General features: G+C 44.5%; 1 protein-coding gene across 7 annotated transcripts in view; it reads left to right on the forward strand.

Moving 5' to 3' along the window:
- Window positions 1-18,839, forward strand: part of PBLD (phenazine biosynthesis like protein domain containing) — a 45,424-nt gene extending 26,585 nt beyond the window's left edge. For 5 of the 7 annotated variants that reach the window (XM_033209480.1, XM_033209482.1, XM_033209481.1 and 2 more), the window contains exons 3-10: window positions 5,358-5,457; window positions 5,958-6,056; window positions 9,707-9,816; window positions 9,906-9,935; window positions 12,933-13,021; window positions 13,291-13,469; window positions 16,491-16,553; window positions 17,613-18,839. In XM_033209480.1, coding sequence (XP_033065371.1) covers window positions 5,358-5,457; window positions 5,958-6,056; window positions 9,707-9,816; window positions 9,906-9,935; window positions 12,933-13,021; window positions 13,291-13,469; window positions 16,491-16,553; window positions 17,613-17,725 — 783 coding nt within the window. In that variant the 3' untranslated portion in view covers window positions 17,726-18,839. Of the gene's footprint in view, window positions 1-5,357; window positions 5,458-5,957; window positions 6,057-9,706; window positions 9,817-9,905; window positions 9,936-12,932; window positions 13,022-13,149; window positions 13,239-13,290; window positions 13,470-16,490; window positions 16,554-17,612 lie in introns of all 7 variants that reach the window. The other 2 variants (XM_033209485.1, XM_033209486.1) reach the window with 2 other exon arrangements.
- Window positions 18,840-19,093: the final 254 nt, after the last annotated feature.

Raw genomic sequence — 19,093 nt, forward strand, 5'->3', positions numbered from 1 at the left:
TGTTTTTTTTTTTAATTGTATTTTTTTTTTTTTTTCAGAGACAGGACCTTGCTCTCTCCCCTAGACTGGAGTACAGTGGCATGATTATAGCTCACTGCAGCCTTGAACTCCTAGGCTCAAGCTATCCTCCTGCCTCAGCCTCCTGAGTAGCTGAGACAACACGTGTGCACCACCACTCTCAGCTAATTTTTATTTTTTGTAGAGACAGGGTCTTGCTCTGTTGCCCAGGCTGGTCTTTAACTTCTGGCCTCAGGGGATCCTCTCACCTCAGCCTCCCAAAGTGCTTGGACAAGAGCCACTGCACCCAGCCTAGTGTTTTGTAGATTTTAGTTTACAAGTTTTCCACTTCCTTGATGGTTTTAGAACTTTCTCCATCCAGGTATGTTGACTTTACTGGAATCTTGTCTACAGCAGAGGGACAAATGAACAATAAGGACTGATAAGTCAGGGCTGTCATATTCAGGCTGCCATATTTCAAAACTGCCACAAGATGGGAGTATTTTAAACTTTTACTCTGATTTTCTGATCATCTTTGTGGGTCATAGGGTGATGGAGCCTCAGTATCCCAAAGCAGTGCACTGGAACTCAGAAAGGCAAACATCACTCTGTTTTTGCTTGTGGAAATTTGATTCACATGAGACGGCCAAAGGGAAATGGATATTAAAGCAAGGGAATTCATAACTGTTGGTTTGCGACTGTTTTGTGCAGTGTTTGAAAAGAAGCTCCCAGTGTAAAATGGAAAAATTGTTGGAAAGAAAAGCCAATATTTTGAATGAATGCATCCTCTCTCTTTTGTTTGTAAGGCTTTCAAAGTTGAAGTCTTTCTATGATTCACCACTGTCTTGACCTTTGGTTGCAGTGTAGAAATTTAGTGAAAGTCCAGCTGCTAGTGGTACATGTTGTGGGCTACTACTGTTAAACTTTCCACGTGTCTCTGGTCCCTCAGGCAAATAGCAGGTGCATTTTTCAGTGTCCTGAAATAGAATTTACAGTTATATAAATTCAAATTGCAAGAAATGCAGTATACCAAGGTAGAGAGGATTAAAGAGCTGGTGGGCAGTGGAGTTTGTGTCCTAGCTAATGTGTGAAAGGGCCCATTTGCAAAGAAATCTATTACCAATAGATGGTGAGCTTGGCTACAATGCAGATGTTTTAATACTTTTAAAGACTTATCCTAAAGGTCACAGGGAGCTATAGACAAAGAAAGTAAGGACAAAGATAGGAAATTTGGCCAGATCAGATAGAGGAAGGATTGGCAGGCACTTTAGGTTTCTGCAGGCAAGGAGGCAAGTCCAGGAAGGCCAGCAAAGGCTTTTCTTGATCACCTTTTGATTACCACTGAGACTTGTGATTGCAAACTCTGCACTAAGGGGCTAAAATACCTCCCAGTTTCTATCAGGTGTCGTGTGCATGGGCATCTGGACCAGTTTCCACAGAAAACATTCAACAGGCCATGGGAAGTGCTTGAGTTCAGTTGTTAACATTGTTGTCTTGTTGACTGGGACTTTCCAGTGGCCCCCTCTACTCCTCTACTTAGGTGGGATTTCTCACTTATCCAGGCCCATAGGTGCCCACAGGTGGGATAGGTACTCATCCCACCACATTTTCATCATCCTATTTCTAGAATTCTAGAGTGTCTCTTATGTTAAAGTTTTTTTTTTTTTTTGAGACGGAGTCTTGCTCTGTTGCCCAGGCTGGAGTGCAGTGGCCGGATCTCAGCTCACTGCAAGTTCCGCCTCCTGGGTTTACGCCATTCTCCTGCCTCAGCCTCCCTCCCGAGTAACTGGGAATACAGGCGCCCGCCACATTGCCCGGCTAGTTTTTTTGTATTTTTTTAGTAGAGACGGGGTTTCACCGTGTTAGCCAGGATGGTCTCGATCTCCTGACCTCGTGATCCACCCGTCTCGGCCTCCCAAAGTGCTGGGATTACAGGCTTGAGCCACTGCGCCCGACCATGTTAAAGTTTAATCTCTGATTTAACAAGAGAACAGGCGGGTGTGGTGGCTCATGCCTGTAATCTCAGCACTTTGGGAGGCCGAGGTGGGTGGATCACCTGAGGTCAGGAGTTTGAGACCAGCCTGGCCAACATGGTGAAACCCCATCTCTAATATAAATACAAAAATCAGCTGGGAGTGGTGGCAGGCACTTGTAATCCCAGCTACTCAGGATGTGAGGCAAGAGAATCACTTGAACCCGGGAGGCGGAGCTTGCAGTGAGCTGGATCGCACCACTGCGCTCCAGCCTGGGTGACAGAATGAGATTCCGTCTCAAAAAAAAAAAGAGAGAACAGAAGTGAGATCAAGAAACTTGCCTAAGAAGCTATCCTAATGCAAAGCTTTTTGCACACACTTTTCTGTCCAAATCACCGAAATCTCCCCTCTTTTCTAGGTTCACCACAAGACCTTATCTTTAAAGTTTTAGAGTATTTATTGTCAAAATCTACGTGTCTCAATTACATATTCTCTAGTATTGTTCACAGTTGCTATCTGTGGCTGTCTTGACTCCCCACCTAGATGCTAGATCCATGGCTTATTCACGAGGGTTTCTCAAACTTTAATGTGTACACGATCACCTGGGGAGCTTGTAAAAATGGAGATTCTGATTCAGAAGGTCAGAGGCCCACGACAGGGGGCCTTGGCTCTGCATTTCTAACAAATGCACTTAGTTATGGTGCCGTGCTCCTGGCTCACACAGCACTCATTAATTGGTTGATTGCTGTTCTGTCTTAGAAACCTTTCGGGGGTCCATTTTCTCTGCTAGACATTGGTTTTCCCTGTCTGTAGCATGTTAAAGGGTTAATAATAGTTTGTCTTTGTGTGGGCAGGCCGTGTAGTATGGCTGGTTAAAGCATGACTTTGAGCCACTCAAATAAAAAGCTAACATGTATCAAGTACCTACTAAGTGTTGGGCGCTGGGATGAGTTATTTCTCTCTCTCTCTCTCTCTCTCTCTCTCTCTCTGTTTCTTTCAGTCTCTCTCTGGGTGAGCCGGGGCGTAGAGGCTCACGCCTGTAATCGTAGCACTTTAGGAGGCCTATATGGGCGCATTGCCTGAGCTCAGAAGTTCAAGACCAGCCTGGGCAACATGGCGAAACCCCATCTCTACTAAAATACAAAAAATTAGCTGGGCATGGTGGTCTGCACCTGTAGTCCCAGCTACTCAGGAGGCTAAGGTGGGAGAATCACTTGAACCCAGGAAGCATAGGTTGCAGTGAGCTGAGACAGTGCCACTGTACTCTAGCTGGGGCAACAGAGTGAGACTCTGCGGAATCTCGCTCTGTCACCCAGGCTGGAGTGCAGTGGTGCGATCTCGGCTCACTGCAACCTCCGCCTCCGGGTTCAAGCAACTCTCCTGCCTCAGTCTCCCAAGTAGCTGGGATTACAGGCACGTGCTACCACTCTCGGCAATTTTTTTGTATTTTTAGTAGAGATGGGGTTTCTCCATATTGGCCAGGCTAGTCTCGAACTCATGACCTCGTGATCCACCTGCCTTGGCCTCCTAAGGAGCTGGGATTACAGGCATGAGCCTACACGCCCAGCCGGGTCCACTTTTTTCTTGAGTTGAGGAATGTGTGTTTGTGTGGGTTTGTATGCATGTATATATCTTCACAATAAACCTTGACTTAAGTGCTATTATTCCATCTTAAAGGTGTGGAAACTGAGGCCGTAAGATTAAATGACTTGCCCACTTTTACACTGCTACTAGGGGCTCACCCAGGATAGAAATTCAATTCTGTTTTCAAACCCACATAATTTTTTTAAACATTTTATTTTGAAAAATTAAAAACCTACAGAAAAGTTTCAAGAATGGTACAGTGAACATGCATATTCCCTTCCCCTAGATTCACTAGTTGTTACTATGTAAAAAAACTTTTTTTAGAGTCAGGTTCTCATGATGTTGCGCAGGCTGGTCTTCAACTCCTGGGCTCAAGCGATCCACTCTCCTTGGCCTCCCAAAGTGCTGGCATTATAGGCATGAGCCTCCCAAAGTGCTGGGATTATAGGCATGTGCCTGGCCAGTTTTGCTATTGTCCACATTTGCAAAGCCCTCATTCTTTTTCTTTTTCTTTTTCTTTTCTTTTTTGTTTTTGAGACAGGATCTTGCTCTGTCACCCAGGCTGGAGTGCAGTGGCACAATCATGGCTCACTGCAGCTTTGACTTCTGGGCTCAAGTGATCCTCCCACCTTAGCCTCCCACGTAGCCTAGACCATAGGCAAGCACCACCATGCCGGCTAAATTTTTTATTTTTATTTTTTATAGAGACTGGGGAGTGGTCTTGAACTCCTAGTCTCAAGCAATCTTCCTGCCTTGGCCTCCCAAAGTGCTGGGATTACAGGCATAAGCCACCATGCCCAGCTAAAGCCCTCGCTCTGTTTGTTTGTTTTTTTTTAATGTTTTTTACAGAGACAGGGTCTTACTATGTTACCCAGGCTGGTCTTGAACTCCTGTACTCAAGCTGTCCTCCCCCTTCAGCCTCCCAAAGTGCTGGGATTACAGGCGTGAGCCACCACGCCTAACGAAGCTCTCATTCGTAATCACTGTAGTGTTTATTAGGTATATTGTGGTCTTAGGATATTATATGATCTCTCTGTTTAATTTCTTCATTTGTAAGGGTATAAAAATATTTACGTTGAGGGTTTTAAAAATGAGATTAAGTGAAATAATGTACTTATTTTTTCAACAAGTGTTTGTTGACCTCCTACTGTGCTGGGATGAATACCAGGCATTGTTCCAGGTCCGGACAAAGCAAGACAGCACAGTCCGTACTCCAACAGAACTTAGAATCAGAGGTGGGGAGGCCAGACAGTAAAGGGCATACTAGGCAATTTCAGGACATCTAAGCACTGGTGAGGAGACAACACCTTTAGACACAGTGGTCTGGGAAGGCTTACTGGAGGAGGTGACCCCTGGCCTGAAGCCCTTCCCACGAAAGGGAGTAAACTATGCAAAGACAGGGGAGGAGCAGTCCAGCCTGCCCAGAGTGAGTGCTGAACCTCTTTTTCACCAACAAAGCAAGGGAGATTGGGGTACTTCCTTGCATGGCGATTGTTTTTAGAAGAGAGCACACTCTGTCAGCTAGACTAGATCTTAATGTGACAAAAGACAGGCCAGGCCAGCCAGTTTTTCACAGTCTATTCCAGCTTGTACATTTATAACTCTTCTTAACAGGGTACTGCAAACCTGGGTTTCTGAGAACCAATCTTTATAAAAGTGTCTTGAATTCCTTGGTAATTATTTCCTTTTAAGCATATAACTTTTATTATTAATTAACTGCTTTTTAAATTAATGGTAGTTGTTGTCCAAAGGAAGTCTGATCTGTGTTTCTGAAACCTCAATGATCTTATGTTTCTAATTAAGGAATTGGATGAAGACATGCATCAGAAAATTGCAAGGGAGATGAACCTCTCTGAAACTGCTTTTATCCGAAAACTGCACCCGACAGACAACTTTGCACAAAGTAAATATGCTTTTTTTTTTTTTTTTTTTTTTAAAAGAACTGCTCTGTCGCCCAGGCTGGACAGATCTTGGCTCACTGCAACCTCCACTTCCTGGGTTCAAGCAATTGTGCCTCAGCCTCCCCAAGTGCTGGGATTATAGGCATGAGCCACCACTTTACAATCATTCTTGAATGACACCAGAAATTATTTTTAGGTGGGGGAATAATCTTTAAGGAAAATGCCCCCTTATTATTTGCATGCAGACAGTAGATAGAGCGGGAGATTCTGATTTCGTTTTCAGTTCATCTGGGGGAAAGGGTGTTGGTGAACCTGAATGTTTCCATTCCAGATCTAGCACTGGGGAGCCCTAGGATGCTTGCCTAGCCATCATTCCTCCTTTTACAACATGTTTTGGTTGTTCATCATTCTAGAGAAATATTTAGGAAAGAAGAAAATGAGAAATCTGTGACCTGCTTGCATGGGAATGATCTCATCTCTCTTTGGCTTTTCCTACCCTCAGGTTCCTGCTTTGGACTAAGATGGTTTACACCAGCAAGTGAGGTCCCACTCTGTGGCCATGCCACCCTGGCTTCTGCAGCTGTGCTGTTTCACAAAATAAGTAATGTGATTTTCTTTAATGAATCTAACACTTAGCAAATGGCATTTTTTTTTTTTAAGTTCTCCCACACTTATTCTGATGGTCCAAAGTGACTGGTATAAAGACTTTGTAGAGTTTACTTCATGCTATTCATAATGCAGAAACAAAACCAGCAACCTTCAGTAGCACTTTTGCCTTTCTGAGTATGTGCCCAGCATCACTGGAAAGCTGCAGTCAGAATGCTATTTTTTAAACCGGAGATCTCTGGTCTTTGTGAAGCTTGCATGGACAGAATTGTCATCTCATACGATATGAGATTGGAGACCAACAGGAACATTTTGCTCCAATTATTTCCCCTCCCACATTGAAATTCATTTCACAGTAAGAGATTCTTCAATAAACTTTTTTTTTTTTTTTTTTTGAGGTGTAGCCTGGCTCGGTTGCCCAGGCTGGAGTGCAGAGTTGGGATATCAGTTCACTGCAACCTCTGACTCCTGAGCTCAAGCCATCCTCCCACTTCAACCTCCAAAGTAGCTGGGACCACAGGTGCACACCACCACACCTGGCTAATTTTTGTATTTTTGGTAGAGACAGGGTTTTGCTGTGTTGCCCAGGCTGGTCTCAAATTCCTGAGCTCAATTGATCCACCCACCTTGGCCTCCCAAAGTGCTGGGATTATAGGCATGAGCCACCACGCTCAGCCAATAAGAGCTTCTTTGCTCTGAATTTTAAAGATTCCCGGGCTCCCACTGTATATGTACATTCACCTTAAGAGGAGTTGCAGCACCTTAATCCTGCCAGTTTCTGTCTTAGCTGCATTTAGTTTAATGGACAAAGATCAGGGCCTTGTGGGGATGGGACAGAGGAGAGATTCCTGGGAAATGCCCTAAAACAGGAGATGGAAGCAGCCAGAAACAAGCATAGACAGCAAACGGAAATGGAAACAAGGAAAGAAACAGGATGACACGACAGAAGGTCACTGTGGGGGTTGGGCAAAACCCCGTCTCTACTAAAAATACAAAAATTAGCCAAGCGTGGTGGCACATGCCTGTAGTCCCAGCTACTCAGGAGGCTGAGGCAGGAGAATCACTTGAATCTGGAAGGTGGCGGTTGCAGTGAGCTGAGATTGTGCCATTGCACTCCAGCCTGGGTGACAGAGCGAGACTCCGCCTCAAGGAAAGGAAAAAAAGAAAGCAGAATTGAAGAGAGGGAGAAATTGAACTGCAGAGTAGTAGCAACAAAGAAAGGCCTAGGCCAAATCCATGGGGAGCTCTAAAAGCTGGACATTTTTTCAAGTAGTATAGTTCCAAGTAGAGGCAGAGATTCAGGCCTTTTGACCCTCCATGGACCAGTCCCCAAAACCTGGAAAAGATGTATGACTTTGGACAAGGTAGCTCTACTCAGCCAAGGGTAACTCCAAGAGAGTGACTCAGTTGAGAGCTGTAGGCCACCAGCACTCTGGGCAAGCAGGGTCAGGGCCGGGTGTAGGCAGAGCCAGCAAGGCCCCAGGTTGCAGCTGAGAGCAGGTGCCTCCTTACATTTTGTACCCTATGGTACTTCCTTGCCTCATGGAGTCCCAGTCCTGAGGCCATGGGTCAGACATAGAATCTGCATCAGCACCCACTAGAGAAGGGGAACTTTGGGCTAAAGGATAAGATGAAGCATCTATGGGACGAGCTAGAGTGAGAGGAGGAGCATCCCAGGCAGAGGCTAGCAAGTACAAAGCCCCTGGGACCTGTCTATATGATTGGCGGGGATAAAGTTGAGAGGCCATATAATATAATTCAATATACATTTCAAAAAGATGATTTTGGTATCTGTGGATAGGGGACACATGCAAAGGCAAGCAGACATTCTGAAATGTTTAGGAATTGAGTCTTGAAAAATAGGATTTACTGAAATTAAATTGAGTGTCTTTTGTTTTTTTGTTTTTGTCTTTTTTGAGACGGAGTTTTGCTCTTGTCACCAAGGCTGGAGTGCAATGGCAAGATCTCGGCTCACTGCAACCTCTGCCTCCTGTGTTTAAGCAATTCTCCTGCCTCAGCCTCCCAAGTAGCTGGGATTACAGGCGCCTGCCACCACGCCTGGCTAATTTTTGTATTTTTAGTAGAGATGGGGTTTTACCATGTTGGCCAGGCTGGTCTCAAACTCCTGACTTCAGGTGAACCACCTGCCTCGACCTCCCAAAGCAAGATTGAGTGTCTTTTGAAAACTGGACTCCACATGGGTTGGTTTGATGCTGAGGTTTGGAATAATAACACCCTGGAACCCCCCATAGGGCAGTCTTAAGGTTAGAAAAGATATGAAAAAATGCTTTGTAAATAGTAATGTCTTACATCGATTGTAATGAGAAAAATTAAGCTTTGTGTTTCCAAATGTCAATTTTATGCTCAGTGAAAGTAAGTCAAAGTTCTTCACCTTTGACATGTGATTTAAATTTTACAGAAATATTAAGGGAGAGAAAAGAATTAGGTCACCGTTCTTTGTTTTCACTAAAAATGTTATACACAGTGATAAGTAGCCCAAGGTGTATCAGTAACATGGGATGCCAGCATTTGTGGTGCATTCTTTAAATCACATTGCTGTGTAAGAAGTTTGGTTTATTTAGGATAAACCACATTTATTTCATATAAAACTGATATTTACAACTTAAATGTTTTGTTATTCCCTTGGCATATCTTAGACTAGAAGAGGTTATGACTCTATGGTTGTTGCTGCAGGATATTTTAAAATCTGTATTAGAAACATTTTAGGCTAGGTGCAGTGGTTCACGCCTGTAATCCCAACACTTTGGGAGCCAAGGTGGGAGGATCGCTTCAGTCTAGAACTTAGAGACCAGCTTGGGCAACATAGTGAGACCCTGCCTTTACAAAATATTTAAAAATTATCAAGGCATTATGGCTCATGCCTGTAGTCCCAGCTACTCAGGAGGCTGAGGTGTGAGGATTGCTTGAGCTCAGGGGGTTAAGGCTGCAGTGAGCCAGTCCCCAGCCTGGGCAACAGAGTGAGACAGTTCCTTAAAGAAAGATAAAACATTATAAAAGGTAGGTTTAATGTATTAATCTCATTTTATAGATGAGGAAACCAAGATTTAAGGAGGCTGGCCAGGTGAGGTAGCTCACGCCTGTAATCCCAGCACTTTGGGAGGCTGAGGCAGGTGGATCACTTGCGGTCAGGAGTTTGAGACCAGCCTGACCAACATGATAAAACCTCGTCTCTACTAAAAATACAAAAATTAGCTGGGTGTGATGGTGCACACCTGTAATTCCAGCTTCTTGGGAGGCTGAGGTGGGAGAATCACTTGAACGTGGGAGGCAGAGGGTACAGTGAGCTGAGATTGCGCCACTGCGCTCCAACCTGGGCAACACAGTGAGACCCTGTCTCAAGGAAAAGAAAAGGAGGCTAAGTTAGTAAGGGCACAGTAAGCAATAAAGAGCTGGGATCTGAAGACTTGAAGTATGACACCACATCCAATCAGTTTTGTTCTTGGTTCTCAAGCTAGAATCTAGTGAGAGTTTTCTCCATTCTAGACCCCAGCAACCCAAACCTCGCTCCATCATAGAAAAGGATGGCATTGCCAGAAAATCTAAGACAATGCAAAGATGTTTGAAATGGACATACAAATATATGACAAAGTTTATTTCCTATTTCTTGATTCCTATTTTGGCCAGAAAACATGAATAGCACACTCACGTTTGTTACTCTGAGTGGAGAACTAAGGGCCAGACAAGCAGAGGATGGCATCGTCCTGGACTTGCCTCTTTATCCAGTCTACCCCCAGGTCAGCTCTTTGTAATTATTGCCCTAAGCCGTGTACAACTGACAGCTCTCCTGTTTTATAATAATTTTGTTTTTTTCCCCCCCATCTAGGACTTCCATGAAGTAGAGGACTTGATAAAGGTTGGTAAAAAGAATCAAACCTGAGCCTAGTTATTTGTTATTGTTTGCACACAAAGATTTGGTACCATTTGATCCCTAAAGATAGGCATTCTACCAATATGAATGTTACAGTGTTTCAGGTTTGAATTTTAATATTCAGTCTATTTGGTGAGAAGGTTGACCAGTTTTCCTTGGCTCCTGATTGTCAGTGCTGGCCCCATGGTAGGATGGAGGGAAGAGACACTGTTATGTGACAGGCTGAAAGGCACAAAAGAACCAATGGAGGTGGTGAAGAAGAGGGAGAATAGGATGTCTTAAGGAAATGTAAGTTTCTGGGAGAAGACCAGCCTTTAGGGAAATTAAGGGATGTTGAATTTCTGTACTTTTCTAGCTAGAAGGAGAGGAATGGGCCCCGAGCATGGCCATGCTAGTTCAGGTATGAAAGTTGGGAATTCCTGGCAGGAAGAGGTCATTCGATAAAATCCATACACACAAGGTGGAGGGGAAAAATGGAACCTTCCTGGCAGCTGTCAGTGGCCCCAGTTTCTGTAGTAAAGTATGGGACTGAGGTGGGGGAGAGCTGTGCTTTGATAGAGGAAACCAAGAAAGCATGAGTACCTTACAGATAAGACAAGATACGGAACGTGGGCTCCTCATGGGGTCTGTGTGGGCCTGGGGCTTAATGATATTAATAATGATGAAACATTTTGAGAGTCTCTCTGTGTGCAGTGCCACATGCTGAGCATTTCACTTGCATTGTCCATTTAATTCTCAATGTTTCTCAATGAGGTAGACACTGCAGTTGTCCCATGAAGGTTCTGCAGGGCTAGAGCAGCCCTGGATGACCAGGGTCTTGGTGTGTAGAGAAGAGAGAACCCAGGTCAGGACCAGGGCAAGGGCTGTCATGAGAAAAATGATTCTGTAGCTTAGCCTATTGTGAGTACTACTATTTCTCAGTGAATTTTTAACTACAGCATTTGTAATCTGTAGTATTTGGCTTTATCTATGTTTTGAAAGAATATAAACAAATAAGCATGATGGATCCTGATTTTATACTCAGCCTCACCCACGGCTTGGGTTTTGGAGACAAGACAAATTTAAAAACAAACTGCTTTAAACATACTGGTAAGAAAGTGGAAAAAACCTTATAATGGTAGACCTTGTTCATGGTAGAAAGAACTTAACTTATCATCAGAGTCAGCATTTATTAAATGGGATAACAAAGGGTTGTAAGTATTGCCATTTTGTGTTCTTCCCTAGAAACTGGCTGTAAGATTCCCAGCTGAGAATTAAACTTTTTTTTTTTTTTTTTGAGACGGAGTTCGCTCTTGTTGCCCAGGTTGGAGTGCAATGGTGTGATCTCGGCTCACCACAACCTCCACCTCCTGGGTTCTAGCAATTCTTGTGCCTCAGCCCCCTGAGTAGCTGGGATTACAGGCATGCATCACCATGCCTGGCTAATTTTGTATTTTTAGTAGAGATGGGGTGTCTCTGTGTTGGTCAGGCTGGTCTTGAACTCCCGAGCTCAGGTGATCCGCCTGCCTCGGCCTCCCACAGTGCTGGGATTATAGGCGTGAGCCACCATGCCCACCCTTAAACTTTCAAATCAACGTACGAACCCATGCAGATAAGGGCAGGGTTCGAGAGACTAAGGCTCTGGAGAACAGGTGGGATCTGGCTGTAGGAGTTCCCATTTCTTGAGGAAGTGATGTTGGTTAGCCCATAGTCACAGAGGCAGAAAGCCCAAGTACCACCCAAGGCAGAAGGAATTCTGGATGTGGGAACTGGAGTGTCTTGGCCTCTAACAAGGATTACAGAATCTAAAGCCACCCAGTGACTACCATACAACTACCATGTAATTACCATCTGCTGGGCTTGGCAGCTGGGGCTGGTGCCAAAGGATGGCTTGGTGGTGTGGGAAGGGGTTGTCTCCTCATAATCCCCCTCAATGCCCCAAGCCACCCTCAAACAAACATACAAACAAATGATGTTCCTGGATTTCAGCAAGATTATGTGCAGTCAGGTGGAGTGAACCAGGGTATCTTGAGAACAGGTTATGTTATTGATCTGTCACATACACTCTAGTGAAAGTGGTATGCTTGCCAAACAGAGCAGCGTAAGACGAGCCCTCTAGTCCCTACTTCCAATCAAACTGCTAGCCCTGAGTCCTTGCCACGTGGAATGTTCTACTTGCTGCTGCAGATACTCCACATACATGATTTTATTTAATCCTTATAGCTCTAAGAGGTGGACATGAGGCCATCTCTAAAGATGGTGGACAGTAGGGATGTAGAGCTTTTTCTCTGACCTTCTCAGACCTGGGCCAAGATGTGTGTGTGTGTGTGTGTATGTGTGTGTGTGTGTGTGTGTGTGTGATCTTTGGCCTTTCTAAGTCTCTTTCCCCTTCTCTGTGGGGAGAATACCTACTTGAAGGAGTTGTGCATTGAGGCACATAGTAGGCACTTGTGAGCAATGCCTTTTTTTTTTTTTTTTTGAGATGGAGTCTCACTCTGTCTCTCAGGCTGGAGTGCAGTGGTGCGATCTCAGCCAAGTGATTCTTGGCTCACAAGTGATTCTTCGTTCACCAGGTTCAAGTGATTCTCTTGCCTCAGCCTCCCGAGTAGCTGGGATTACAGGAGTGCACCACCATGCCCGACTAATTTTTGTATTTTAGTAGAGATGGGGTTTTGCCATGCTGGCCAGCCTGGTCTCGAGCTCCTGACCTCAGGAAAGTGCTGGGCCTCAGCCTCCCAAAGTGCTGGGATTATAGGTGTGAGCCACTGCACCCGGCCGCAAGGCCTGTTTTCAGGCTCACAGAGGCCTGTTTGGTAGCCAGGAGACTGGCCATCCTTGGGGAACACCTTAAGCTCTGAAACTGCACTGACACTCTTGGGGACTGGAGACGATGGGTGTGCTTGGCTCACAGAGGATGTTCAATGAGAGGTCATTTCCTATTTCAGGGGATCAAGGACTTGGCCCAGGGCATGCCCCTGAGGAGTTTTTGGTCTGTCTCCACAGACTGCCATAGGCAACACACTGGTCCAGGACATCTGTTATTCTCCAGATACCCGAAAACTCCTCCTCCGCCTCAGTGACACTTACAACAGGTAAGATTTTTGGTCATATCAGCACTTTGGGGAGGGCTGAGTGCCCAGATTTATAGCTCTGCCTTGGTCTGGCTGTGCTGTGTCCAGTCAAACCATGATTTACGCAGCCAGAGCGTTTCTTTCCCCAGTAGGAAGACATTCCCACTTGTTCTTCCCCGTCTTCCTGCTGAGCTGTTTGAGCTAGCTGCACCCTGGCCTGTTTTACAGAATCTGTGTGGTGAGTGGGCTGTGAAATGGGTTTGTCCTAATCCGTCTCATTTATGAACCAGGTCATTTCTGGAGAACCTGAAAGTGAACACGGAGAATCTGCTGCAAGTTGAAAACACAGGGAAGGTGAAAGGGCTTATTCTTACACTTAAAGGAGAGCCTGGTGGGCAGAGCCAGTCGTTTGACTTTTACTCCAGATATTTTGCACCATGGGTTGGTGTGGCTGAAGACCCAGTGACAGGTACTTTTTACTTGAGCCCAGGTGAGGGTTAAACAATGGAAGAGGAGGATCACACATAGTTATTAAATGCACTTCATGTGACCTTTCAGGTAGCTTGGGTTTTGAGCTGCCTTATTCCTCTATCTTTCCCCATTTCTGTCATCCCTTCACTGAAGTCTCACATGAAAAACATGAGGTAGAGCAGGCAGATAGCAGGGTTAACCCTGAGTGTCAGGCAGCCTGGGTTTACACTCCGAGCTTCCTAGCTCTTGACCTTGGGCAAGTGACTTAACTTTTAAAGTTCTCAGTTCCCTCCTCTATAAATTGTATGTAATACCTGATAGGGGTATAACAACACAGTGCCTGTTAAGGGCTTAACACGGTGCCTGGCACGTGGTAAGTGCCCAATAACTACTAGCTATTATATTGTATTCTGTTTTTTTGAGATAGGGTCTCACTGCATCACCCAGGCTGGAATGGAGTGGCACGATCTCAGCTCACTGCAACCTCGGCCTCCCAGGTTCAAGTGATTCTCCTGCCTCAGCCTCCTGAGTAGCTGGGACTACAGGCGTCCACCACCACACCTGGCTATTTTTTGTATTTTTAGTAGAGATAGGGTTTCAACATGTTGGCCAGGATTGTCCTGAACTCCTGAGCTCAAATGGTCCCTCCTTGGCCTTCCAAAGTGCTGGGATTACAGGCATGAGCCACTGCGCCTAGCCAACTACTATCTATTTTAATATTAACAACAAAACTAGCTCCTTGAGCCAACACTTCTAGATTGTCCGCCACCTGGGAGCAGAGGGATGAGTCAAAGATGGGCAGAAATGTCATGACTCCTACTCTCACCCTTTTTGGGAACAGTGGGCTGCACTGCAAAGGACGAGAAAGCTTGATGTGGGAGGATGTGGATGGGATGGTGAAGGGGCCACAGGAAGCTGGGCAGAGCCTTCAAGGCTCCATTCTGGTAAGATGGCAGGGCCTGGATGGTTCAGTCACTCTGTGAGGAACAAAACACGTGAAATTCAAAACTCAGCAAACAAGCACTTTTAAAGACTCAGGAAAATGCCCAACAATATCCAAACAGTCCAGCTTCCCCATGGAAGAAAAGTTCTGAGCAGATTTGCACATGCACAGCTGCTTCACAAAGATTTTAATTGGCACAGAGTGCAAGTTTTTTTTTTTTTTTTTTTCCTGTAATAATGCTTTTCTAGAGTGTAAAGGCCCTTGGACTTGGATTTTGATGACCAACCATCTGGGTTTGCTTGGGACTGAGGGGTTTCTGAGGATACAGAACTTTCAGTGCTAAAACCAGAACAGTCTTGTGCAAACCAAGATGGTTGGTTGCCTTACTTGAACATCCCATAACACCTTTTTATTTTTTTTTGAGATGGACTCTCTCTCTGTTGCCTAGACTGGAGTGCAATGGCATGATCTCAGCTCTCTGCACCCTCCACCTCCAGGGTTCAAGAGATTCTCCTATCTCAGCTTCCCAAGTAGCTGGGATTACAGGCACCTGCCACCATGCCAGGCTAATTTTTTGTATTTAAGTAGAAAGAGGGTTTTGCCATGTTGGCCAGGCTGGTCTCGAACTCCTAGCCTCAGGTGATCCACCCGCCTCAGACTCCCAAAGTGCTAGGATTACAGGCGTGAGCCACCGCACCCGGCCCCATAACACTTAATAGGTTTTCCTAAATGAGAGGCTTTTCCTCCCCATCTTTTTCTCTGCAGAATATTTTTCTGTCAGTTATTGCTGTATATTTTGTTATTTCATTTTAAAATCTAATCTCTGATCTAAATCTAGAGTACAAACATGAAAAATACCTCACTAAAAAAGAAGTTCTTTTGGCACCAAAAGCTCAGGAATGTTAGCTTGGTGGAAAATTTAGCCTTTTGGCCAGGTGCAGTGGCTCATGCCTCTAATCCCATCACTCTGGGAGACTGAGGTGGGAGGACTGCATGAGGCCAAGAGTTTCCGAGCAGCCTGAGCAACATAGGGAGACCCCATCTCTACAAAAAATTAAAGATGTAGAAAGACTTATGCAAGTCTGGGCACGGTGGCTCATGCCTGTAATCCCAGCCCTTTGGGAGGCTGAAATGGGTGAATCACTTGAGGTCAGGAGTTCAAGAACAGCCTGGCTAACATGGTAAAACCCTGTCTCCACTAAAAATACGAAAATCAGCTGGGCGTGACAGCTCATGCCTGTAATCCCAGCTACTCAGGAGGCTGAGGCAGGAGAGTCACTTCCGCCTGGGAGGCGGAGGTTGCAGTGAGCCAAGATTGTGCCACTGCACTCCAGCCTGGGCGACAGAGCGACACTCCGTCTCAAAAAAAAAAAAAAAAAGAAAAGAAAAGAAAAAAAAATTATGCAAATGCCTTGATTCTCCTACCAAGGGCTAACAATTAGCTGGTAGACAAGACAAGAATTAAAACCTGCAGTCTAATTCAGCCTTAAGAAACTGTAACGACCAGTCACAGTGGCTTATACCTGTAATCCCAGCACTTTGGGAAGCTGAGGCAGGTGGATCTCTTGAGATGAGGAATTCGAGACCAGGCTGGGCAACATGGCGAAACCTCATCTCTACAACAAATACAAAAATTAGCCAGGCATAGTGACGTGCACCTGTAGTTCCAGCTACTTGTGGGGCGCTAAGGTAGGAGGATGACTTGAGAATGGGATGTCCACACTGCAGTAAGCCGTGATTGTGCCACTGCACTCCAGGCCGGACAACAGAGCATGACTCTGTCTCAAAAAATAAATAAAATAAATAAAAATTAAATAAAAGAAAAAGACAAAAGGAAAGAAAAGAAACTGTAAGACCATTTGATACATAATTTGGCAGAGTTTATCCATAAATTCTATGTCTTCCTTTCTATCTCCATTCATAATTCTACACCCTGAGGTGGCCTGGCCAACATAATGATTTAGGTGATCTAGGGTTTAGTTAAACTGGATAATTGATTGTAATTGCTTAGAAATTTACCACAAAATTGCCTCTGTTTTCATTGGGATTATCTCCTAACTTTTCACTTCTTTTGAGGGTCTGCACATGCTGTTCTCAGCAGCTACTGGTCCCAGCAGCTGGGGAAGAAAGAAATGCATGGTAGGATAGCTCTTTACCAATTTCTTTTTTATTTGCCTAATTCAAAGCTAGGGTTCCTTCTCATATGTACTATCCCCTTGAAAATGTAATAAAATGTTACGTATCACCCATGTGAAAATGAAAGGTTTTAAAATTCCTTCACTCTTAAAGATCCTCCACCCCAAACATCCTTCACCTCTGCCTCCCCCAACATACAGAGACTGTACAGACACAGACACAGTAACTGCCCAATAAGTGTTTGTTGAATAAAATTAGCTGTATAACTTTGGCCCAGAGAGGTTATTTATAATGTGATGGGTTGAGACTGGATGATCACCAAGGTTCTTTACTGCTATTGCTCGTCACAGGATTGAATCAAACAAATTACTTTGGAACCAAGTCCCCTAGTGATTAATGTATTGCTTAGAGGCAAAGAAAAATGATGGCAGGCGATGGAGGCTGCACTGCCCTGATCATCCAAGGAGGAGTCTGTGACCCTGATTTGGAGAGAACAGGGTGGCTATTCATTTTCCCTGGAGAGTCTAATTATTCTCCTAAGTACTGAGCTCCTAGAAGATTGAGGCTGTGCCTGTTTTGTCTACCTGGCACACGTGGTTGCTTGAATATGTTATGAGTGAATGAACTCCCTCTGTCCTATTCAGCGCTGAGAAGATGGGGGCCTTCTCAGGAGGACTGAGACCACCCTTCTTCATCTTCTTAGAGTTATAGGCCTGCCTCTATTGTTTCAAACATCTTTGCTTACTCCTAGAGAGAGCTGGGGAAGAAGCGATGAGTGGGGTGTGTCTGGGCCATTACAGGAATTAGTAGAGGAGGTGGCCCAGGAAAAGGCTCAGGAAGGGAGTATGTGGAGCTGTGTGTTTTGTAGATCAAATTGAGTTTGTGGCTCTCTCAGTCTGCAGGAGAATGGGGATGGGAGTGGGCAATACCATAAACAGATGAAGGAGTTTATTCTTGAAACTGATCTGGGAGGACTGTAAGATTTGTAATAAGTCTTTCACTATGCTTTGTTAATTTAAAAGGGTGAAAATACTCTTAATTTGACTTGTTTGTTTTCTTTAGCATTTCAGTGTTCCCAGCGAGGAGGAGAGCTGGGAATTTCACTTCGTCCAGATGGAAGGGTTGACATTAGAGGAGGTGCAGCTGTTGTTTTAGAGGGCACGCTGACAGCCTAGAGGTGCACTGACTGCTGCTGTCTCTAACCACCAAGTATTTTCTGCACAAAAACAAATGTAAGGGACTGCCTTTAGCAAATGTGCATAGTAGTTTACTTAATCCCCATGTTTAAAATTGAAAAATGGGCTAGGCACAGTGGCTCACGCCTGTAATCCTAGCACTTTGGGAGGCCGAGGTGGGCGGATCACCTTAGGTCAGGGGTTCGATACCAGCCTGGCCAACATGGTGAAACCCCGTCTCTACTAAAAATACAAAAATGAGCTGGGTATGGTGCTGTATGCCTGTAATCCCAGCTACTTGGAAGGCTGAGGCAAGGAGAATCACTTGAACCCAGGAGGCAGAGGTTGCAGTGAGCCAAGATCGCACCACTGCACTCCATCCTGGGCGACAGAGTGAGACTCCGTCCCCACAAAAATAAATAAATAAATAAAAATTGAAAAATGAAGACATTTTAATGGAGATTTAATAGTGCTTCCAGACTAATGAACTAATGGGGTTTTGGCTCCACTCATGAGTGTATTTGAAATGTAAGTAACCAGCTACAAAGAATAATATCTCTTCATTTGATTATGACTACCAATCAAGAGAAGGAGGAATACATTTCTGAGGAGTGAAGCTAAACCATTTGAACTTAAATGAGTACCTGATTTTGCAGCCATTAAAATGAATCAATAACTATGTGGAAATAAAGAAAAAATATTTTATAATATAATACTAAGAAAGAAAGAGGACAGTAGGCCATAAAATGTTAGCAATGTTATGCTGTCTATGTAGATAAGCATGGGCCATTAAAAATAGCAAACTGAAAACAGTTCATGTGTGGGGGGCAAGATTGGAAGTAATTTTAATGTATCTAACAAGTGATTTCCTTTATTGTTGTACTCATGTACAAAGACTAAAAATCAGGACGAATCCAGAAAATAAAAACAAAACAGTATGTATTAGGCTACTTCCTGTCGTAGTGAAATTAAACACTAAAAGTAACGTAATCTCACCAGGGTGTGGCGGCTCATGCCTGTAATCCCAGCACTTTGGCAGGATGAGGCAGGAGGATCGTTTGAGCCTAGGAGTTCAAGACCAGCCTGGGCAACACAGCGAGACCCTGTCTCTATTTTTAAAAAAAGTAATGTAATTTCAATCTTTTTCTTGATATATGACTTGAGAATGATATTGTAAAAGGAATTCTTCTCTTCAATAAAATGGGCTTTAACATAACTTTAAATTCAGTTAAATCTACGATCTTAAACACCTATAGTCGACTTAGGGATGGGGACTTTTTCACGTCATTAAGAGTGTTTGTTTAAGGTGATCTCACTGATGGTAGTTCTCAGCCATCTCAAAAACCGCAAGCCAATCAATTAGACATT

This window comes from Trachypithecus francoisi, unplaced genomic scaffold (genome assembly GCF_009764315.1).
Source record: "Trachypithecus francoisi isolate TF-2019V2 unplaced genomic scaffold, Tfra_2.0 Lachesis_group9, whole genome shotgun sequence".
NCBI lineage: Eukaryota > Metazoa > Chordata > Mammalia > Primates > Cercopithecidae > Trachypithecus > Trachypithecus francoisi.